The sequence below is a fragment of the Vombatus ursinus genome, unplaced genomic scaffold (genome assembly GCF_900497805.2).
Source record: "Vombatus ursinus unplaced genomic scaffold, bare-nosed wombat genome assembly UNPS02014782.1, whole genome shotgun sequence".
Taxonomy (NCBI): domain Eukaryota; kingdom Metazoa; phylum Chordata; class Mammalia; order Diprotodontia; family Vombatidae; genus Vombatus; species Vombatus ursinus.
In genome coordinates this window covers 623,753-648,861 of record NW_020954560.1, presented here as the reverse complement: position 1 = coordinate 648,861, position 25,109 = coordinate 623,753, and the positions used below count along the sequence as shown (strand labels likewise).

At 40.3% G+C, this 25,109-nt stretch overlaps 1 protein-coding gene across 1 annotated transcript; it reads right to left on the bottom strand.

Annotated features, from left to right (window-relative positions):
• Positions 1–24,894, bottom strand: SEC22B (SEC22 homolog B, vesicle trafficking protein). Its single transcript, XM_027866727.1, has 5 exons — positions 24,672–24,894; positions 16,583–16,692; positions 11,207–11,367; positions 9,029–9,175; positions 1–5,341 (listed from the first exon to the last, which is right to left on the bottom strand). Exons 1-5 carry the CDS (start codon positions 24,744–24,746, stop codon positions 5,187–5,189), a joined length of 648 nt encoding a protein of 215 aa, XP_027722528.1. The 5' UTR covers positions 24,747–24,894; the 3' UTR covers positions 1–5,186.
• Between the last annotated feature and the right edge of the window lie 215 nt (positions 24,895–25,109).

Below are 25,109 nucleotides of genomic sequence, written 5' to 3'. Positions count from 1 at the left end.
TGTAAGGGGCACAGCAGCCAAATTTTAATTTGGCAGTACATCACGGAGGGTCAAGAGTTGTCACAGACTTGCATTATGCGGGTTGTTAATATTTAATGCCACAGACAAACATTCATGGCTTTGAAATCACAAATACAACTGTTCTCAAATTTTTTGGTCTCAGGACCCCTCATACTCTTCAAAATCACTGAGGACCCCCTGCCTCCCAAGGAGTTTTTGTTTCTGTGAGTTGTATCTATTGATACCATATTAGAAATTGAAACAACTTAGTATTATTATGAAAAGTTTGGATTTTGAAAAGGTCTCAGGGATTTCCAACGGGTCCCAGAAGGAATGAGACAGCAGAGCAGTGAACTTTGATTTGGGGAGATAAATGGGAAAAAGAAAAGAGGAGCTGAGTTACTCACAGAAGACATGTTAAGAGACAGTGCAGTGTACCGAATAAGATGCCGGGCTAAGAAGTCGGAAGATCGGAGTTCAATTCCCACCCAAAACCTTACTGTGACACTGAGCAAGTCACTTAGGACCTCAGATTCCTGTAAAGTGAAGTAGTTGCCCATCTTGCCTTCTAAAATTCCTCCTAGCTATAATCTATGATTTTGGGGGATACAAAAGGAAGGAGTTCAGCTTTACTACAGCAACAGACTTCTAGCCACCTAGCTCCTTGAAGGCAAGGAGTTTTTTGCCTCTTTTCATATCCCCAGGGTGGGATATTATTTGCTGATTATAGTCCAAGTCATCATAGTAATATTAGCATCATATCAGCAATGGTGTAGCACATAGTAGGCACTTAATAAATGGCACATAGTAGGCATAGTCGACTGACAGTTAATTTGTTTTACTTTAGAGTTTATCCAGCTTGGGAATATTGTTTTTGAACTGGTCTCCAAAAGAGGAAGTAACATTTTTTTTTTAAAAATCTATTTTTTGTTAAACCTAGAAAACATCACAATGTTTATCAAGCTGGAAATATTGATGTCTCAAAGAAATCATAAAACTGGGAGACGGTTTAGCCCAGTCTCCCACAACTCTCACAAGAACTTATTAGACTGTGACCCTCTTGAGAACTGAGACTATATGTAGATGTATCTATATATCTTTGTATTCCTAATGGCTAGTAATACCTAGCAGGTAATCCAGATTATTGCACTGGTCTAGGGCAGTGAGCTCTAAAATATTCTGAGCACCCCTATATGAATGAAGAGGGGATGGATGAGATGTTCTTGAGGTAGCATTGACAAAGCTAGGCAACTGACTGATAGCAAGTGAAAATTGGAAAACTGGTTGCAAACCTGACAGAAACATTGTGGTAGAAGGATGGTGGCTGACATAAATAGGGATGTTTAGAAAAAAGATGGGCTTTTAGAGAAAAATAATATAGTGAGATTTTTGATGCAGACTAAAACCTATCCGTATTTGTTCAACCTGCACAACTCACTATCTTCCAACAAAATTGAAAAAGATGTGTGGGTTGGGGGAAGGGAGGGTGGTTAGGGCTCTTACCAGACACTGTTTGGGTGTGCTGCTGGCGCAGGTGTCTGGGATGCAGGCAGGTTATAATCACCTTATGAGGCTGAGGCCCAGAGGAGACAGGTGGAGGTTGGGGGCTAATACTGCCACCAGGCAAGTGGAAGGGTTGAAGAATGTTGAGGAATAATGAGTGAAGGGGGGAAATGTAGTTACACAGAGAAAAGCTACGTGACGTGACTTGACTTGTGGGAAGGGCAGGCAGCAATTTATGTTCCGACCCTCTATTAGAGCTAGATAGTTGCTCCCAGTGAGGAAACTCCCTCACTCATATCTACAACTGCAACTACTCTACAACTATCACGGAGTCGTCGGGGCACTACAAGATTAACTGACTTGCCCTGGCCACACGCGTCAGCTTGGGCGAGGTGGGATTTGAGCCCAGGTTTTAACTAGAAGGAAGCTCGGTTAATTAGTCATTGCAGTGTATTCTAAAACTGCAGATTAAAGTGCATTTAATCTTCAATTTTCCTTCACGTTACTTTTGGAGGCTGTCGGCATTCTCAAAAACGTCCTTCTTCTGGATTTTAAACAATAAAAGCAGTGTGGTAAAGAGAACTTTTTGAGTAACAACAACGGACCTGGCTCTGCCATTAATTCTACGAATTTAGGTGTATAACTTGAGATATTCCAATCCTAACATCCTAAGTTTCTAGTCAAAGGCATGCCTTATGGGGAAGGAACTGGGGGTGTTTAACCTGCAAAAAGCTCTGGGGGAGGGGAGGAGATGGCAGACCTAGGATTACAGATCGAGAGGTGGGAGGGACGTTAGAGGGTGTCCGGTCCAACCCTTTCATTTTGCAGACAAGGAAACTGAGGCACAGGAGGGTTATCTGACTTGTTAAAGGCGATAGGAATGCCGAGGAGTTATGTTGAGATGGGAATATAGGCAAGTATCAGAAGGGCTAAGAAACACAGGAAAGATGAGATTTCTTTGACTTGGTTCCAAAGGGCAGGATGACAATCGATGATGGCAAACTGCAAAGAGGCAGATTTTAACCTTTATATTAAGGGGAAAACTTCTGAATCATGAAGGGCTGTACAAACCTGGAACTGGCTGCCTTCAGCAATGAGTAGTGAGTTCCCCATCAAAGGAACGGGAGAAAGAATCCTTGTTTACAGATCATCTACAGGGAGGCTCCTGTTTGGGCGTTAGAAAAGATGGCCCTCGAGGTAATTTCTAACTCAGAGATTTTGTAACTGTAAGTGTGATGAAGAAACAGCACAGACTAGGTAAAAATCAAGGTGCCAGTCCCAGCTTTGAGACCTTATATAAACCTAAGTTACTTTAGTTGCCTTCTCTACCCCTTCTACCTCCAATTCTTCAAAGTGGGAGATCTGGTGGTTCCCTTCTGATGAACTGTAGACACATCAGTCATTCTGGGAAGTCCAAGGATTCCTGTCCACGATGGTTTGGAGTTTTTTGGTTTTAGCATTTTGATTAATTCTATTTAGCTGTCTTCAAATCTGTGTCCTTTATCAAAAGACACTACCAGGACCCTTAAGCTGAAAATCTTGTCCTCTTGGGTTTTTTATTTCCCAAATAAAAGAAAAAAAAATTTTTTTTCCTTAGTCCTTTATCCATTCACCAATATTATTCCTCTGAACTTTGAAACAAAAACATATTCAGGTTAGCTAACATTATATATGGTAAAAGTATGGCTAGGCATCATGAATAAACTAGACAACAGGAAACTCCACAAAGGAAGGGGATGTTCTTGGAAGAAATTTATTTCATTGCTGACCCTCAGGTGGCAGCATTCGACTTTCATCACACTGCCACATTCTCCACTCCTGAATGGCACCAAATCTTAGGGAGCCACATTGGGATCAATCTTCAGCCTTTTATAGACCTATATAGCAGGAACATTCAGCTACATATTTGGGGGGGGGACTATTTCTGTTTACAAAGAGCAACTTTTGACTACTCAAAAAAACTAGTCATCAATTGTTCTGATCTGGGTTTAGTTTCTGATGAACTGTAGTCACACCAATTGTTCTGGGGAGGTTGGCAGATTCCTATCCACGCTGGGGCGATAACAGTTGCTACTCTGCCAGGTTTTCTCAGAGGCTTCTAAGTAAATTAGGAGAGAGAAATCAAATCTCTTTCCTTGTCTTTTTATGCAGGAAACTGATTTCCTCCCAACTCCTAATCAGGAAACACGGCTTGGACCTTAAATAACCTTTTGTAGTTAGAAAGTCATACCTACTGGACTTAGAACTAAAGATATTTTTAAAGTGCTGAGGATTAAGCTGGTTAATGTCTTTCTACCTCTTCTCAAGCAGTATTTGTTCCATGGGTAGAAGGTACTAGATAGGCTGCATTAGATTTTTCCTCACCTCACCTCTGTTCTTATGCATCAATTCTCTCCATTCCAAAAATCCCACTTCCAAAAGTAAAAGGAGATTTCTATCACCCTAGGGGTAGGAGAAACAAGAGAGCCAGGTGCTTAAGAAAGAGCACACAGGTGGGAGAAAGAGTGGATGTGAGATCAGATTTGAGATTTCTATCCTCAGAAAGGTAACTTTCTTAGAAAGCATACACAAACAGGAGGAACACTGATAATTCTGACTGACTTCCTTGGTTAAGAATATTTGTAATAAAACACAGAAAAACTGAAATCAAAAATTGATTCCCTACATATATGAACATTTTCTATTTTATAATCTGGATTATACCTGAAAATGCTGGTCATGAAGCTTAAGACTGTTGATCAAAGTGACCTCTTCTTGCCCTCCCTCCTCCCAGCCCCCATCACAGAAATATACATGGGGAGAAACTAAAAAGTAAAAAACAAATTAATAAATGGAAGCAAGACAGGAGCTAGAGTAGGTGCTAAGCCTCCAGCCAGTAACAATATTCAGACACTCTTACTCTTCTCCCCTGTGTTATACAAAGAAGGATGTTAAGGAAGTAAATTAAGAACTTCCCACAATGGTTTAAAACTTATGTTTAAGTATGACATTATAGGTTACCTTCCTAGTCAGGGAGGGGATACAGCATAATTTCAAGGCATCTCCATTTAATATCCATTTAACCCCATAGCAATTGTGCAATCAGCAAAATATCAGAAAAGGAAAACAACAAAGTTAACTTCTCACAGGAAGAAAAAGACATTAAGATATGTACAGAAATAAGCCTTCACATACAGGAGTCTTGTTTGAGTGGCCATTGAAGATCCAGATTCCAGAAAAAAACAAACATTACCCACATCAGGAATGTTCATTGGCGCTCAACAGTTTCCATCAGGGCTGCCCTCTCTAAAAGAAGGACCGAGGTGGTGCAAGTTTAAGTTGGTTAGTGTGAATCCCAAGGATGGATCCATTCCAGAAAGGGAATGCCCTAGTCAATGCTGCCTAAGGGTTCAGAACACAGGGTGGGGGTGGGGGGGTGGTGGAGAAGAAGTCTACTGTTCCCTAACACATACAGTTTGCCACCCAGAGAAAGTCTTTAGTCCCCAACAAGACCTCCTTTAGAGGGTTAAGCTTCACTAAATAAGGGGTGGCCTATGGCATTTAGGACACTTGCTTTCTTTCTAGGTCTCCAGAGTCACAAGTCCCATTTGGATCCTAATGCACAGCCCTGTGCACTCAGTGTCCTGCAAACATACACCTGCCATGTTTCAGGCTCTCCCCCGCCAAGGATGGCATTAACGTGCTCAAAGCCACCAGAATCGTACATACACTATCAACATGATAAAAAACACAGCAACTGCTGCAAGTTTGGCATAGGTGGAACGCATGTTCAAGTACTTCGCATCCTGACGATATTTCTTGGACAAACTGGACAAATTGTTGGCTTTGGAATCCAATGCTGTCAAAAAGTAAAAATGGAATAAGACAAATTAGTTGAAGAGACCTTTTATCAACATTCTCTTAATTAAAATGAAAGCACTTCCTCCCATCTCATGTATTATTATGCTATGGGATTAATAAGTGATATACTCTCCATGAACAGCACATACTGAGAACATCAGAGGATTCACATAATTTAGGAATAAGGGGAAAGCGGTACCAAGTTATGTTGGGTTCCTTCCAACTCTGAGATATAAATTGGCTCTATGGCAGGGGATCTTAGAGGCCGTGAACTTGTTTTTAAATATTTTGATACCTGTATTTCAATACAATTAGTTTCCTTTGTAATCTTTTATGTTTTATTTTATGCATTTAAAAACATTATTCTGAGAAAGGGTTCAGAGGTTTCATTAGACTGCCATAGAGGTCCATGACACAAAGAAAGGTATATAAACATGATGTATCAATATCCCCTTATCAAAATTAATAGAAATAAACCCCTCAGGAAATGACAACCTAGGACACTCATTTTTTTTTTCTGTTTCAAGAGTATGTTGAAACAAACCAGTAAAAATACAAAAGAGTCACTAACAAGGGACCTTCAGGGTCCCTTTCCTATAATAAAAATAATAATTGTTACTAATGATAAGCTTCCATTAACCAAGTTCTAAACAGAACACTGAAATAGGGGAGGAGAGGAAGAGGAAGGCTGTATATTGATCACTGGCGCTGATGACAGGTCAGTCCTGTGTCACTGGAAGATCCTCAAGGACCTTCTGAAACATCAAAGACTAAGTTACGTGCATTGCAGGGGATCAATCAGTCTTAGAGTCAAACAAGATGAAATCAGGAATTTATTCAGAAAAGCACCTGCCAGTCTGAGTGCTGGGGCAGTACAGATTCAGCCCAGTTTCTTCCTCATACTACATCTAGAGCCCTGTGTACAAAAGTTCATGTTCAAAATGTGGAAAGAAAAGAAACTGTCATTCTTACCACCCTGAGCTACCCGAAGCAGGGAAATGCACTAGACATTTCTGAAAGATTCCCATGAGAGGGGCAGAAATACAAAAGGCTTATTGGTCATCCCTTAGTGAACCCAAAAAGAATGAACTGGAGTCCTCCAAGCATTTCCTTTAATTCAGGTTTGACCACAAACTACTAATTCACAGCAAAGAGGGAGTGCACTGGACTATGACTACTTTCTGGGGTGTTGTAAGAATCACACAATGCTTTCCTCACAACTCTGGAAGGTAGGTGGTACAAGTCTTTTTAATTCCCATTTTAAAAATAAGGAAAACTGAGGCCTTAAGTGGCTAAGTGACTTAAGTCACACAACTAATAAGTGAGGTGGGAGTCTTGACTGCAAGTTCAATACTCTATTATTGGTTCTAAGTCTATGGTTCTAGGAAATACTGAGTCTGACACGGTAAAGCCCCATTGTGGCCTGCAAGTAGCCCTGAGCTTTGCGAGACTATGCCAAAAGAATGAAGCAACCAAAGGAGCGATCAAGCTGGAAGGGTCTCGATGGACCCAGCTGTGGATTCACATGTCTGCTACCAGAGGACCAGCCTACCTGCTCAGACAAGACTCATTATCACAAGGCTGTGCATAGATGATGAATTATTTTAACTACAGCAACTCATGAAACTATCTAAGGCATGGAAGAATTGTAACCTGCGTTACATGAAATGATCTTTTGCATACTTTATTATGTGATTATATATGTACATATTATCTCCCCTTCTAGAATACAACTGAGGAGACAGACAGTTTCTGTTTTTGCCTTTCTCTGTATACCTAACATTCAGCATAGTACCCGGCAATGACTGATGGCTTTGTGGAAGGACTATCCATCCCAATGACTCGGCAGATTTTGAATCAACTAATCGACAAGCATTTATTATAGGCTTACAGATGGTTATTTAATGTAGTTTATCATATTTAAATTCTTTGAAAACCGATCATTTTTCCCACATATGTATTTATGTTCATTTGTTGCCCACATGCTAAGTCTTCAGGAAATAATTTTTGAATTTTTTGACCCTAATTCTACCACTGTCTTAACCAGTGTACTTTAGCAATTCAATTAACTTAGAAAACTGTCATGAAGGTGAATATGAAGCTATTTCAGAAAACACAATGCTATGGAAATCCCTATATCTCACAATACGTATAAATAATAACTACCATAACATATGCTTAAGTATCACCAATATTTCATAGGCTAAACTTTGTCATGTCCTTCCCCATTAACAAAGGCCTCTCTTATGTAAGAAACAATAGGAATAGTTTCTTAACATCTCCAGGAATTTTTATGAATAATGGCTGAAAGGTATAGGGAAACAACATTAAGTCAAATTGGACATAAGATTAGAAACTAGGCTTCAATCACAATACGTGAATAACACACATGCTACTATAGTTAAAGTAGAAATAGCTTCCACTAAAGAGCTCAACCTTTTACCCCTTTGAAATTTTGCCGAACTTCCTTTTTTAAGCTGAATCTGTAAGGGTATTCCTTAGAGAATGTTTTGGGGAAACCTAGTGGGTTTGTTTATAAAATTTTGCAACATTAAACTAAATGCAGGCATTGCAGCTACTTCTAAGTTACCCATTAAATCTATGACATAAGGCTAATAATGCAAGAATGTGACAAATGAGGCAGGAAAATGAATGAAAAAATGGCAGGCAACGGTACAAAGACATTAGCGTTGCTTACCACTAAGTGTGGTAAGAATCACTGCAAAAGGAGACACTTGGCATAGGAAATGCACTTCTGGGCCTTCTGAACACTTGTACTAATAAAAACCAGAGAAGAAACAAGTTGATAGCCAGGTCTTATTGACGGCAACCAAAGAAGCTTTGCAGACCTCTTAAGCTTCGAAGAAAGAATAATTCATCGACGGCTTTGGGGCTGAGGGAGAAGAGCCTCTGAGAGACACTGTCTGACTATAAAGAGGCTCAACACAGTGTCCCTGCCACCAGACAGAATCATTTACAAATCATTCTCCTGAATAAGCCACATTCTTCTTGCTTCTTGGGGGGCAGCAGGAGTTAAGCTAGACCTTGAAGAACAGGTAAAACTTGGATAGTCCAAACAAAGGGGGGATTACAGCATTTTAGCGATGGTACAGAGGGAAGGAAGAATGGGGGGAAAGTAAGGAAATTGGTTTGATCGTACCAATGGGCAGGTGCTGGAAAACAGCTGGAGATGTGTTTGGAAAGGTAAATCAGAACCAAAAACGTGGAAGACTGAAGATTCAGTTAAGAAATCTGGACTTCATATTATAAGTAATACAAAACTGGATAAGGTTTTGGGGGCAGGATAACATGATTCAAGTAGCATCTGAAAAGTCTAGAATAACCTGAAAGACACTGGATTAGAAGGAGTAAAAGACTAGAGTAAGGGAAACCAACTGAGAGACAATGTCAATAAGTACTTAAAAGCCTCCTCGCCTCCATTTCCCCTACCTTGTGCATGTTTTTTTAGATGCTAAAATACTGAGGGCCTTTAACATGTAGAAACCCAATACACTACAGGTATTAAAGAAATATTAATCATTATGTTAGATTCATTCTACTATTAACCAGGTGAACTCTTCATAAAACAAGATATGGTGCAAGGACCCCTTAACCCATCTACTCATCCTTCTGGAATAAGAGTGATCTGTTCATTAGAACCCTATTGCTCCTAGGACAAAGGTACCTGAGAGGGCTTCCCCTCGCTGTAAGACTTCTTCAATATTAGCCACCATGATTCTCTGCACATCCTGCAATTCAGTGTTGATGGAGCCCAGGTTCCTCCGTGCACGGCTGTCAATGTACTGTTTTTTGGTTTTCTGAATGTAGGTATCTGGAAAGATGAAGTAAATGGCCATTAACAAACACTTCCATGTGTGTTGAGACTTCTCCAAGGCCCACATCCAGGGGATACAGAACTCCCTGCCATAAGATAACTCATTTTAGGACCTCTCTGAGGAGGTGCTCATGAAAATATCAGATATATTTCAGGAGAAACTTTCCCCTCGTTAGAGCATCTAAAATGTTTGATAACGAGTTGCCTCTTTTACCAAGAGGGAAGAAGTTACAGGGACAAGGGCTCTTATGCAGCAATTGTGGCATGTAAAGGAATTCAAAAAGGCTGATGGACCAATCTCCCCACTAAGAAGACGGCAAGAAAACTTAAAAGATTTAGTTTAGGGGCAGCTACATGGCGTAGTGGATAGAGCACCAGCCCTAGAGTCAGAAGGACCGGAGTTCAAATCCAGCCTCAGATACTTGACACTTACTAGCTGTGTGACCCTGGGCAAGTCAGTTAACCCCACTGCCTAGCAAAAAACAAACAAACAAAAAGATTTAGTTTAAACTAAAAACCCTACTTAATAGCTACCTTATCAGCCACTATTAATACCTGGTCTCAGAGATACTGCATACAATACAGCTGAACATAAAAAACTGCAACAAAACAAAGAGGGGCACAGGGAGACAAAAACACATTGTAGCATGAATTGCTTCAAAGTGGGACTTTCCAAACTGCATTCCCAAAACTCTCGGTGGTTAACTGTCCAGTTCTAGGGGCACCTTTCAAGAATAAAAAAGTCAGGTAACAATGAAAACTTAATTTTTGCCTGCATCATCACATTCAGACCCTGACCTTACAAGAAAAAAGGCTGTATGTATGTTTGTGTTTGTCATTTCAACTTTCAGAAGTTGAAAACCACCTGTTTACAGTATTCTCCAGCTGTTTTCCCCTACCCTATCACCTTATCTAACATACATATTTAATTAACTTATTTAAACTTCTCAAGTTTAAGGATAAATTACAAATTTTAAAAACCAAGTCTTACAAGAAAAACCCTGCAAAAACTCTTATTGATTCTTGCTCTTATTATTACCACCCTATCTTTCATATCCCTACTCCCTACAGTCCTGAACAACAATGATCACTTTAATTTCCTTCCACTTTTATTAAGATGCCACTTACGGGCTAATTTTCTTTAAGCTGAAGCTAACTTGGTCTTTATTCATATGGGGCTGTATTGCTGTGCACAGGTGAAATTTCAAAAACTAAGCTATAGATTGCATAAATTAGCAATCACCAAGACTTCCTCAGGTTACACAACACAGAGATTCTTTTTTCATATTCACCATTTCTGAAGCCATGTTGACCCACTCTCCATTTAAATCTCCAGAATACAAGATAATAGGTGGCTCACACTTTAGGCATTTTCTTTCTTGCTTCTACTTTCACAGGCATATACTGATGCAGGCAGAACCATAGGAGGATGAGGATGGATGCCTAACCCAATTTTGTGTACCATCTTGGGGAATCCTCCACTTATCTGCCTAAAGCAGATGTTTCCCTCTTATCTAAAAGACAGTATGACGTTCCTTGATCTGAGGTTGATGTTGACATTCATATCCTATTCCTTTACATGTGGAGATTATTTTCCTGTTTTTCAACAGTTGAAAAGACAACTGGTAGCCCAGCATTTGATACAGACAGTCATTGATCTGAAATTGCTTCTGGGACTCTGGCTAAATCTACAAATCTTACTCTAAGTGAAGCAAAGACCCACTGTGTCTAATTTGTGACTTCAGATCTTCAGCACCACCTTTAGCTATGTTCCACTATGCCTGTGCCCTTTGTTAAGGGAGGAGATCAGGAACCAAGAAGGCTAACGTTTCTAGGGGAACGAGATCAAGAGACTGAATTACATCGTTTAGGCTTTTGCACAAGAAAGAATGCTGAATGCTGAGGGATGTAATGAAGACAAAGAATAAAGCTCTAAGCCTTAGAAAAATGGTAGCACAGGACTTTAATTAAGCAAAAAACTTCCTGTGTTCTGACTTATCAATAGCACAGTACAAGTTAAAGCCTCACCAAATTCAATGAAGGAGTAGGGTCTGGAGACAGTGGGCACCTTCTTTCCATGTTGTTCATCAAATTCGGAGTGCAAATCCTCAAGGTAGGCAAATGCCAACTTTTTGGGGAAAGCAGCTTCACACAAAACCAGGTAACACACACCTTGCTCAATAATGTAACTGGAAAGATAAAAAGTCAAAAAAGTAACCTATAGTTAATGCTGTTTCTGGCATGCAAGTTCTCACACCTATTCTTGATACCACAAGAGGGCTCTTACCTATGCCTTCTTCAGGCTGGAAAGTCAGAACGACTAAATTATAAACCACATGCCCTTTAGGCCAGAAAATAATTTTTCCATTAACTAGAAGTACATTCCAAAAGCAAGAGTAATTTATACAGCACTTTATTTTAAAACTTTCACATACAATCTATTAAAACTGTTTTCAGTAACACAAAATTCCTTCACTTAAACATCTTTAACATCTAAAACTATTCCGTGGGAATTCTTACTTGCAAATCCATCCACCCTATAATTACATTTATTGGATTCATATTTAAATCCTTCCCTACTATACCTAGAAACAGCAAAGTGAACTTTTAAAAATGTACCTAAAAATTGAATACCAACCCTAGGATCATAGAAATGACTTGATATCGTTTAGTTCAAACACTGGCCAAACAAGTCATCCCATTGTCTCAATTCTAAATAAATTCATAAACACATTATGTGCTTACTATGTGCTAAGTACCGTACTAGGTGCTGGGGACACAAATAGGCAAAAAAAAAAAATAGTCCCTACCCTTCAGGAGCTTATAATCTAGAAGTGGAATGAGTCACACAAACAAATGATAGACTGATGTAGGTTCATAGGAAAGGTCAGAGGGGAAGATATGATCCAAGGAAAGTTTCAGGAATGAGGTGACGCTTGAACTGGGCCCTGAAGGAAGGAAAAGACTTCAATAGGTGGAGATGTGGGTGGAATCCATTTTAAAGCTGGGTATGGTATGCAACACAAACTAATATCCTGGAGGTCTCCTCCCTTTCACGGCCTCCATTTCTCTTCTCATTCATTTCTTCACCCTTTGCCACCTGTGTCCTAATCTCATCACTTAATTGAAACTGCTCCCTCTACCATCATTAAGGATCTCTCCAGGTTATGAGCTGCCAGATCAGCTGCTCATTTCTCAATCCTCACCTTTTGTGCTCTCTCTGCAGCCTCTGATACTACTAACCATTCTCTCCTCCTCTCCAGCTTTCTGTAACACTGCTCTTCTGGTTCTCTTTTGCTATATCATAATTCATGGGCACCTTCTAACTATGGAGGTACTCCAAAGCTCTGTGCTGAGCCACCCTCCTGTCTTTCTCCACACTCTCTTGATGAACTCACTGGCTTAACTGCCATCTATGCAGATGACTATCTGATCTCTACATCCAGGCCTAGTACCACTTGAGTTCCAGAACACCAGCTGCCTATTAGACACTTTAAACAGATTATCCTGTGAGCATCTCAAACTCAACATGTCAAAAAAAGAACTTACCTTTTCTCAAAAAACCCCTCATTTTCTGGACTTCGCTATTTCTGCTGAGGATACCACCATTCTCTGTCACTCAGGTTTACAACTCCAGAGTCATTCTAGATTCCTCCCTCGTCCCACATATCCAATCTGTGGTCAAACCTTGTCAATTCTATTTCCACAGCATCTCTCACATCTGTCCCCTTTGCTCTACTCCAACAGCCAACTCTCCAGTTCAGACCCTCATTCCCTCTCATTTAGCTATTGTAACAGCCTTTTAATTGGTCTGCTTGCCTCATCCTCCACGTAACTGCCATAGTGATTTTCCTAAAGCAAAGGTATAACCATATATTCCCCTGCTCAATAAACTCCAGTGGCTCACTTATTTCCTTTAGGACAAAAAACAAAACAAAAAACTGTTTGACATTTAAAGCCCTTTACAACCTGACTCCAATCTACCTTTCCAGCCTTATTACTGATTGCTCCCCTTCACCCTGTAGCCTAGCCAAGGAGGCCACCTAGCAAATCCTTACACAGGACACTCCCCTTTCCAGGCCTCTGCTCAGGCTGTGTTCCATGCCTGGAATGTACTCTCTTTTTAGCACCACTTCTCAGAATCCCAAATCCCTACTTTCCTTCCAAGTTCATCCAAGCTTCTAGAAGCCTCTCCTGATCCCACTCCTTCTCAATTCCTTGTAAAAATTTGTATATACTTATGCATGTATGCCTTGTTTTCCCTGATAAAATATAAGTTCCTTAAGGACAGAGACTGCCTCACTTTTGTCCATCTCCCCAGTACATGGCACATATTAGGCACTTTAAAGGCTTGTAAATTGACTGGTAGATGGATGACCACTACAGGGAACCATGATTTGGATGTGCATATCCAATATACTGAAATCTCTTTCAATTACACAATTCTATGATTCTACTAGTTTATCCTATTTGGTTTTTTTTTAAATTCCTGCAAAACTTATCTGGTTTCTATCCCATCAAGATTTGTGTTATTCTCTATTAATCTTTCTGTTTTGGTCGGAGAGTCAGACTAGGTTATCTCCACCATCCTATGTTCACATTAACTAAATATTATTATTGAGGTTGCTATTAAAACATTATGCAGAAAAATCCCATTCTATGCCTACCACATGAGGCCAGACCAGTCCTGACCCAGGGGTTTCACTAGCCTAAATTATCCTGGGGCCAACATGGGAATTCAAACATTACCTAGCTATTCTAGATTGATTCACAACTCTATGCCTACACTAGAATGGATTCAGATTAGTTCTGAAAATAGAAGTTAATGACAGCCATGATACACAGGAAGAAAGAACAGTAAAAAACCACTCAGAGGATGTCTAGCCTGACAGACCAGGAAAAAGCACTACTAATGATGTTGGAGAAAGGGGGGGGGGGGGGGGAGATGAATTTAGTTTTGGCCAGTATCTCAGTGAGTATGTCCTTTGGATTGCTGAACATCTATGAATGGAAAAATCTCCCAATCAGAGCTTCCCAAAGTAGAATGGGCTACTTGAAGAGTCCTGGGCTTCCCTGCACTGGCAGTCTTCAAGCAGAGGCTGGATGCCCCCTAGTAAGGTGTGGTTATATTGGTGATTCTGCTTGGGTAGAGACTGAGCTAAATGACCCCTTCCAACTCTGAAATGTTCTGAATCTATGACATGAATGTAATGGAATATTATCATACCACAAGAAATGACAAATATGATGCATTCAGAAATAAATGCAAAGATTTTTATGAATTAGTCCAGGGTAAAGTGAGCAAACCAAGAGAACAATATATGTGACTGGAATAATAAAAATAAAAAGGACACTGAAAAGGAGTCATACTCTGAGTAATTATAATGATTTGTCCTGGTCCAGAAGAACAGATGATAAAAGGCCCTTTCACCCGTTCAGTAGAAAGGTAGGGGACTAACAGGGCAGAATACTGTATCCATTGGTTTTGATTGACATTTTCCCCTGTTACAAGGGAAGGCCAAATGGAACAAAGGAGATGTATCAGGAAATTACTCATGTTAAAAAAATAGCAGTCAGTAACTGTTGTTTCTTAAATGAAAGTGGATGAGCTCACTGACTGAACAAATAGAGGACCAAGAAGAAGATCTAAGACATACACACAAACACACTGAATGAAAGAGGAGCCACGAAAGGTCATAGAGATGAAACAGAGAAATAAGAAAACCAAGAAAGTACAGTGACATGTAAGCTAAGGAAAGAGAGTACATTAAATACATGAAGCATATAAAAAGAGGAAAGAAAATATAATTTGTGGCTGCCCTTAAAGAACCTCACTTAAGAGTTTAAAACTCCATCTGTGAATCTATTATGCTATTCCTACTTCTCATTAGTATGGATAATTCTAAAGTCAGCTGTACATGTAAATACACTGTTCATACTCCCTCTGGTGTGGCATTATATTAGTTTATGCAAGAGGTTCTCAGCCTCGGATCAAAAAGGAACACTAAACTGATAATCCTTAAGTTGGTACATCATCCTGTTCAAGTACTGCCTACTCCACTGTTATCAATCTAGGTAATCACCTGCATTGACCAACACAAATCATACAACTCTTCATTTTCATAAAAGAGCCTTGCTTTCTTTTTGTTTCTTTGTCACTTTACCACTTTTCTCATCCATTCTCTTGTCTCTGGTATTGATCTGCATGCTTGTCATCTATCACCAGGACTACTACAACAGCATCCTAATACACTGCCCCCTACCACACACCCTTCATTCAATATCTTCTGCCCAGCTGCCAAATGATTATTTTCAAAATAGATGTGTGATCATGTGACTCTTCTGGTCAAAAAATCTGCCGTGATTCCTTATTTCCTCTCAGATGAAATATAAACTTCTCAACCTGACATTGAAAACTCTCCGCAATCTGGCTCAAACTTCTCTTCTCAGACTTCTTTCTGATTCCTCTTCATGCACTCTATGTCCCAGGTAAACTGTCTGCCCAACGAACCACTCTACCTTCTGTCTCCCCATCTTTGCACAAGTCTGGTGGAAGACCTGGGTGGCTTCCTCTTCCTTGGCCTCTCAGAATTCTTATCTTTCTTCTTGAATCAGCTCAGGTGCCATTCCCTCCTGGGAATCTTTTCGGATCTCCCTCAGATCACACTGTATGTGCTCATCCTTGGACATGTTTCCCCAATATGAAAGCTCTTGGAGGGCCAGGCCTGCTTCATTTGCCTTTGTGTGCTGAATTCCCTACATGTGATAGGGGCTTAATAAATGTTTGTTGAAATGAATTACTCTTTTCTTCTCCCAAGTATCTGTGATGCTCCTCACCTCCTCCTGACCTGTATTTGATGTAACATTTAATAAAAACTAGCAAATGTGGGTCAAATTAGTCTAAGTTCTCTAAATGAAGATGCCAAGAGTCAAGTTTCGAATATTGAGAGGCAGAGAAGTCTCCATGGATGTGCTAGAAATTATTTTTCTTCCCCTTGACTACAAACGTGCTATTCATCGTATTAAAGGCAAGTTGTTCTTAAAAGTTCCATTTACAAGCATCACGGAACAATGCAAGTCCTATGTTTTTAAATAAAACATTTCCCATTTAGGTGATATTTGCTACACTTAATATATTTGCCTGAGTTAATTTTTAATAAATGAAAGATTCATGAATAGTTAAATGTTGCAAAAAGAGATGTATTTGTTATTGGGGAGGAAACAGCTATTCGTTCCTTTCTTCTTTGGAATGAGGTGCTGACCTTTAACTTTCCTCAATGCATATTTCCCTTCCCTTAAGTCCAGATCTTCCAACTCGATTCCACCAACCTGTTCAAACAACCCCAAGTTAGATCACTACATTTCGATCAAGTGATCATAAACAAATAAATCAGTCATACTCACTGAAAAGTCATGGCTCCTGCTTCCAAGGTACATCTTGTAGGGGACTGTTCATTCAATTTGCGAAACAGTTGCTTGGCCTGGCTCTGGTACTGTTGAAGGTCCCGGCCAGACTGAAAGAGAAATTAAAAATTCATGTAAGAACCCACCAGAAAGCTGAGTTATTAATGAGTCGAACCATGAACCTGCCTCTGAAAGGATACTCTGAATGGGACCTTCACTTCAAAGTCAGTAATAAGAACTTACTCTTATAGAGGCGTTTAATATTTGTAGAATGCTTTATATTCATTATGCTTTTATGGGAAATGGAAACCACCTTTCGAAAAAGAATATGGACTAAAGTCACTTAAGAAAATTTACGTTAGCTATCTACCAAAATCAAATGAGTATACTTCAACTATACATAACTGAGCAGTCAGATACATGGCTTACTGTTCACAAAGACCAAAAGTCAGAAAACACAGCTTCTAATCCCAGCCCCCAACTGGCTTGCTCTGTGGCCCACGTTCTTATAACATTAATTCATTCATCTATAAGATGAGGAAAACAATCCTTTCTAGCACACAACTACAAATATTATGATTTGAAATACATCACGTTTCATACTCAGTCTATACATTATAGATCACAGACTGTATGACCCAGAGCTTGAGGGGCCCTTAGAGCTCACTAAAAAAAACTTAAGAAAACGGAAAAGTCAATGTAAGGGAAATTCCATCCCACTAACCTATTAGAATATATTTGTGCAAATAAGTGACTAGGGAGAACTAGTGTATATAATTTAGTTATATTTTCAAAATTATTTGCTATGGTTCCACATGATTAAAAATTTTATCATGTGATTGAACTGATATTTCATCATGGATAATTACCTTAAATACAGGAAATAAGCTAAGCTAAAAGATTCGCCTCTCTTGTCAAAGAGCAATAATAATATTAGGGTTACCTATAGGAGTGGTCTCCAAAGTGGAGGCCATAGCCTGATGCCAAGGGAGTCATGAGAGCAGGACTCCAAGGGGTGTAGGAAACAGCCAACCATGACATGGTGAGACACGTTACATACCAATCTCCCCACGACAGACAACTGTAGGGCTTTCAACACAGACCTCATTATACTGTCTCTCCCCTGAAATTCTCTTCCAAACTTCCCTGCTACTCCTGAGGACACATCAACCACGACCCTTCCAGTTAGCCAGGTTTACAATCTCATCGTCATCCTGAACCGCCAATCTCCTCACACAGCTGACACCCATATCCAACCATGACCGAGTCTACCTCCCTTACCTTTAACATCTGTCCCCTTTTCTCTACTTACACAACCACCACCTTACTTCAAGTCCTCATCACCTTTCACCTAGACTATTGCAACAGCCCTCCTTAATTGGCCTCTCTGACTCAAATCTCTCCTCATCCAACCCATCCTCTATGCTGCTGCCATTATGATTTTCTAAAGTTTGATGTTCACAATGATGACCTTCAGTCATCAAGAAAAAAATACATTCTACGTATTCTATTTAAGAGGGTAGGGAAGTAGGAGATGCAATTTAATAGCATCTACATTCAAAAATGGTTACTATAAAAGTTTTGGTGTTTACCCCAGAGCTAAAAAAAAAAAAAAATCAAACACACACACCAAAAACAAACCAAAACCAACATCAAAACCAAAAACCTGGCTAACCAGAACGACCCTTTTCCCAAGGTTTTACCATTTATTGCTGTACACTAAGTACCAAACTTAAAAATAACTAGTTAGCCCAAGAAATGGCAGACTTAAAAGAGGGTTTAGACAAATTCATGACTAAGAGAAGCTAGGAAATTTCAGGGTATATTTTAGGTGGACATCACAGGGGGCAATCCTTGCTTTACCACAAATAATGTCCCTTAGTAGATATATCACAGAATACCAATCAAAACTCATTTGGCATATATTGAACCTAAACACTTTTCTCCAGGATTTAAACTACAAACAATTTTGCTACCTGTAAGGATATTTTTATTTTCTATTTGCTCTTACCCCTTACATCAATGTAAATTAAATAGCAAATTTGTTTTACAATAAGCAGATGCAAAAACCTGAGTAAAATGCACTGGCCTCTTCATTTACTTAAAAAGTCTTTGTTCAAAGGAATTTAATTTTGTTGTTTTACTTCTGTATACATGCATCATAGGGAAAAAGGTAATCTTTTTTATACTGCACAAATAAATTACACTGTCTGAGGGTTATCTGCAATTTTAGAATAACCTTTGGTCTTCTGATCAATTAAGTATTTTATTAAATACCTACTATGTGCCAAGCGCTGTGCTAAGTGCTGGGGTTACAACAAATGACACAATCCTCACTCACATGAATACACTGTTCAGCTCTATTCTAGGACCTAGTTCTTGAGGGTCCCGTTTATTATTTAATGTTATGGTTTATAGTTAAAGCTCAAGAAGTCAGATTTGACAGCTCTGATCCCAATCTCCCAAGATAAAGTATAAGTGCTGCTTTATATATTCTGCTCATTTGCAAACTCGAGGTCCACACAAGACCCCACTATGCCAGTCCCCTTTAGAATATGCTCTTCTTTATTCTATGTTCTATTCACAGAACTGTGACAAAAAATAAAAATATGACTGCAGATAGTATAGTGAGACAGAGTGGGTTAAAATCCCCAGACAAATTCTAAAACAAAATCAAGGGGCTTTTGAAAAGCCAATTAAGAAATCAACTTTCTGTTTGAACAAACAGCAGTATCAAATGCTGCCTACCGGCCTCAGAAGACTGTTTAGCTTAGCCCATTCCATTTTAAGTTTCTGTTTACCTCCAAAGGTGGCCAAAGGCCAGCAGTACCAAGAACCTTCCTCCAAAGCAATGAGAGGAGACGTTCAATAACTGGTTTTTTACAAATTCAGCTGCACTATGGAGGATCTCTTGACTTGTGGACTTGAGGCTCTCTCTTCTGCCCCCCTTGGGCAGATTTAGCTTCTGCTCTACTCTTGCTACTAATTGCTAATTTAAGAGAAGGGAGGAACACAGCTCAATTAGGGAGAGCAGGCCAGAAAAGAAGGAAGACCTAAAGAGAGCCTGAAATAAAATGAGGGAGGTAGAGGGGCAGAGCAGCACAATGTGTATGAATAATATACATCTCCTTGTGTCCACCACACTCCCAGTTAAGCATCAAAGAGAATAAGGTTTGCAAGCAGCTGTCTATCCCTATGTGAGGATTTTCTGCTGCTTTAGGTCACAGGAATCACTGTTCATCTCCAGTCTTGTACTTAAGCATGTACTGCTTAGATAGGAAGTTTAAGAGTAAAATTCCTGATCATATGATCCATATTGTTTTCCCAAACAGGGAGAAAGCACCACAAGGCTTTGCCCTGGGCCCTCTTCTGTTCTCTCTTGATAATTCTCTTTCAGTGGCACCATTAGCCCTTGTGGGTTTAATTATCATTTTACTGCTGATGACTTCCAGATCTATAAAGCCAGCCCTGGCCTGGCTCCCAGTCTAAATGCATCCTGGACATTTCCATTTGAATTTCCTGTAGGCATCTCAAACTCGGTGGATCCAAAACAGAATTGATTGTCTTTCCTCTGAAACACCATCTCCTCTCCCCTCTCTCCCCCTCCACCCCCCAAACTTCTCTCTTTCTGTTGAGGGCACCACTATCCTTAGCCACTTTAATCTGCACCCTTGGAGCCATCTCCAACCCCTCATTTTTCTCCTCTCCAGGTATCCAATCTGTTCCCAAGTCTTACCTATTTTACCCCCACAACATCTTCTGCACACACAGCACCTAGTGTTCAAATCCTCAGGATTTCTCATTTGGACCACTGAAACTGCCTCCTAACTGACCTCTCCCTCTTCCAACCCATCTTGCACAGTTACCAAAATGGCAATCCTAAAATACAGGTTTTCACCCCTTTGCTCAATAAACTCCAGTGTTTCCCTATTATCTCCAGGGTCAAAAGCAAACTTCCCTATGCAGCATTTAAAGCCCTCCACATCTTTGATCTAACAAACCTTTTCAGCCTTGTTGCACATGACTCCTCTTCACAAACTGCAGTTCAACCAAAATAGCTTCACACAACACTGCTGAGCCCATCTCTGTGTCTGCACAGGCTGCCCAAGGTCCAGAATGCAATCTCTTTTCATTCTTAGATCCGAGATCAAGTGTTATCTTCTTTTTCCACAAGGTCTTTCCTGATGCTCCCAGTTCCTAGGGCCTCCCCTAACCCATTCCCTTATATTTATTCTGTAGATACCTTATGTATCTTCAGTGCTTAGCACAGTTCCTTGCACATGGCAGGTTAACTGAAAGATGAATTGAAATTTCTATTCCTCACTTACAGAGGTTAGTTCTAACTTCAAACAGGAGATAATTTTTAAAGGCCTTCCAACAAAATGGAAATAAACATTTGCCACAAGAGAATGCACTCATACCTACCTCTGATTTCATTAAATGGGTCTGAGAAAAGTCCTAATAAGATTTAGTGTTTTAACTGGATCATCTAAATTCAATTATATCAAACAAATAGTTGAGCGCTCAGGCACTGAAGATACTAAAATGAAATAAGATATGAGCTCTACACTTGAGGACTTTATAATCCAACGAGGAAAAGAAAGTATATCTACAAACAATCTATAATACAAAGCATAATGTCTTAAGTAAAAAGAGATCCAAACAAAGTGCTACCTAAGAGACTTCACAGATGAGGTAGCACTGAGATGGGTCTAGAAGGAAAGTTAAGATTTTAACAGTTGGATATGGAGGGAAGGATGTCTATTATAAGCACAGGGGGCAATGTCAGCAAAGGCACAGATGTATGGAATAAAAGAAGATAAGAGGATGAGACAGGCAGACCAGGAAGGGTTTAACACTTACAATAAGCTGAACAGAAAACACTTTGAATCTATTACATGGCTGGGGATCAGCATGAATCAGCTTAATTCTCAAATATCACATTCTGGATTTAGAAATTTCTTTTAGCACTGAAAAGAACTATAATAATTCCAACTCGCCCATTTTATAAATGAGAAAAATAAGCCCAGAGAAATTACCTAACTTGCACAAAGTAAGACAGCTTAAAAATCAGCAAAGCTAGGTCTTCTGCCTCCATATGCAGTGATCTTGCCACTATTTCATGACTTCAGGTATTAGAAAGGACAAATAACTGTTCTAGTTTTCAAAGCAGGGAAAAGCATACCTGTTATTAACTGCTTTTACTTCTCTTATGTCAACTGTAATTCATGATTCTGTGGCCCTTTCCAACATTCTTTCCACATATATCTGTTAGGAAATAGTTCCAACCCTTTTAAGTTTTTTTACATACTTCATCTGAAATTTTGGTTGCTTTGGTATATCTAAAAACTGATGCACAAAATTTAATTTGTGCTGTCCTTTCCCATCTTTTAATTTATGTCAAAGCTGAATGGACAACTTTAACAATAAACTTATCAAATAATGTGCTAACCTTTTGGATTAATTAAAACTTTTCCCATTCTGTTTTTACATGCTTTTGATTCCAGTAAAATCAGCTAATTTAGAACCATTAAACTGCCATACAATTTCTATTCCTTTTTCTCAAGTTGCCACTTCAAATCTTTAAAGTTATTCATCCATGTGACATAGTTTTCAGCTGTAAAATCAAAATCAAAAGTCCTGTCTGAGAAATGTGTTTCCACTGGTGCTAACAGACCAGAGATGCTATTTCTGATGTTAGCTGAAACCATAATAATCTCCATAGGTCTCACCACTAGCATGTAGGACTGTCTATTGCTCAGCAAGGACTTGAGGCTTTTCGGGAGAAACTGAGAGGAGCAAAGCTTTAGTCATTTAATCTTTTGATCCTTGATAAAAGTCTTAAACTAAGAGGTAGTACAGATAGCGGCTAGGAAAATTAAAGAAAAATTAAGTTACAACTCTAGAGGTTCCTAATTGTCTAAGTGTCTTTGACAAATTACAGAATGTTTGAGCTTCAGTTTTCTCATCTACAAAATGGCAAACATACACTTTTGTCCTTTCCTTCTCAACATGGATACTATGAGTGCAAAAAAAAAAAATAAATCTAAAAGGATGGCATTGGATCCTATTTCATCAATCCCAACATTATAACTCACATTCACATAGCATTTTAAGTTTTGCAAAACCCTTTCTACATAACAACATGTGATAGAGGCAGTGAGAAACAAGTGTCATCCATATTTTATAGCTGTAAAAAATTAAGTGAACTGTCTAATATCAAACAACTAATCAGGATCTGTCAGAATTAGAACTCAAGTCTCGGGGCAGCTAGGCAGTGCAGTGAATAGAGCTCTGGCCTTGGAGTCAGGAAGACCTGAGTTCAAATCCAGCCTCAGACACTTAACACTAGTAAGTGTGTGACCCTGGGCAAGTCACTTAACCCCTATTGCCTCACCAAAAACAAACAAAAAAAAAACTCAAGTCTCCAGGTTCTTCACTCCAATGCTCCTTCACTGTAGTATGTCTTTTGTATAGTCCTGAGCATAATAGGTACTTGCATAGGGCAGCAAAGTGGTATAGTGGGCAGAGTGTCGGGTCTAGAGTAATGAAGACTCATCTTCCCAATTTCAAATCTGGCTTCAGACACTTACTAACTGTGTGACCCTGGGCAAGTCACATAACCCTGTTTGCCTCATTTGTCAAACAAACTGGAGAAGGACATGGTAAACCAATCTAGTATCTCTGCCAAGAAAACCCCCAAATGGGGTCACAAAGAGTCAGACTTGACTGAAAAATGACTGAATAACAACATAGGTACCTTGAGATAAGCTCTCTCAAGATTTCACCTGTGCACAGGCCTTGAATGGTATAATCATCTCATCATACCCCCTCCACCATCCCAACCACAATCCTTCCCTTAGTCTTCATGGACTGCTAGAGTCAGAAGAATTCATCCTGTGCTAATCAAATGTGGGATAATGAATCTCTCTGAACTTACCTAGGTTGGGCCTTAGATGCTGTCACTTGATATGAAGAGCTTTGCTGCTCATGACAAAGAGCCAGGAACTGATTGGACCGTGATTTCAAGGGGTCAATAATATGACAACATGGCATCCAAGGAAGCTAATGTGATCTTGGGTTTCCCTAGTGAGAGATACTGATGTCCAGAACAAAAGAAGTGATAGTTCTGCTGGATCGGTCCTGGGCAGCCTCCATCCACTGTATTGTGGTCAGTTCCAAGCAGGACATTTTAGGACGAATAATGACAAACAGGACCACATTAAGGGAGGCCAAGGAGATTTAGCAAAGGCTTCCTGTTCTGATAAAAGTTGTATTCAATGACCTCTGACACCACTGCCAACTCTGGGATTCCAATCTTTAATGGCTGACAGAACCTACCAGGGCTTTGGTTGGTAGAAATCTGAGCAAGTCAGGGTCACCTCTCACCAAGGTAAGGTCACTGAAATGGGCCTTAAGAGAGTCCTTGACCATAGCAGGTACTTAATACACAGGGAGTCTGCTGAACTGAGCTGAAGCCATAAGAAAAATGTTACTTCTCTCATATTTTGGGGATTTTTTTCCAAAGTAAAGATTTCAACAATTCAGACGAGAATTTAAATCTTCTCATCCTTCTTTAGTAACCTCTAACTTTACTACACATATAAATACCTTCCTCCCAAGAAGCTTAAAATAATTCAGACACATTTCCTCATCAACCATGTAATGATTCCAGTGAGCTGGGTCAAAGACTAGTGGCTGGCCCTACTTTACAGATAAGGAAAGGGAGGTAAAGAGAAAATTTAACTCGTTCAGGGGTCAGACAGCGTGGCAGGGTTCTTTCCCAGTACCTCTAACCAGGGCGAAGTTGTGGCTTCCCAATCAATTAAATAAACTCTTACTAAGCGGATGGTGGGCACAGACACGCACCTACTCTGATGGATCAGAATTGCTGAGGGTGTAACAACTTATTTCAAAGCCCACTGCCAACATGTGCACCCTGAGGAGTGCTTTCCTCCCCCAGGCAGTCCCTTCCACACTCCGGTAGCGTGCACTCCCCGCCTCCACCCTACGAACTCAGGCGGAGCAAGGAACCAAGGCTTGGGGCTCTCTAGGGGAGTAGGGGGAGGGTCGCACCATCTCCCCTCACCTGCTCGTCTTCCTGCATGGAGGCCGCCAGTGGAAGCCCGTCCGCCACCCGGGCGATCATCGTCAGCAACACCATTTCTTCCGGTTACAGGGGAGCCGATGCCGCCCCCCGACAACGGCAGTTGCTCTTGTCTCCCTTCGTTCTCCGCCCGGAGACCGCTCAGCACTCCGCTCCAGCAGCTCCCTCTGCTTGCGTCTGCTCTTACCCCGCTGAGGTGGCCGGAAGCAGCAGCGCGGGACGTTCTTCTACTTCCGGTCCCTCCCTCTCCGTGGTCGGTCAGGAACAACCAGTTCTGGCGCGCGCGTTCCTACCCTTCTCTCCTTCCCTTTTCAGCGGAGCCCAACGGACCTCTCACACTTTCCCCTCCCCCGCCTGCGGGCCTTGTGGGATGGGCTAGACGCCCAGGTTGCAGTGTAAGGCCCGCCCCCCGAGGGGGGG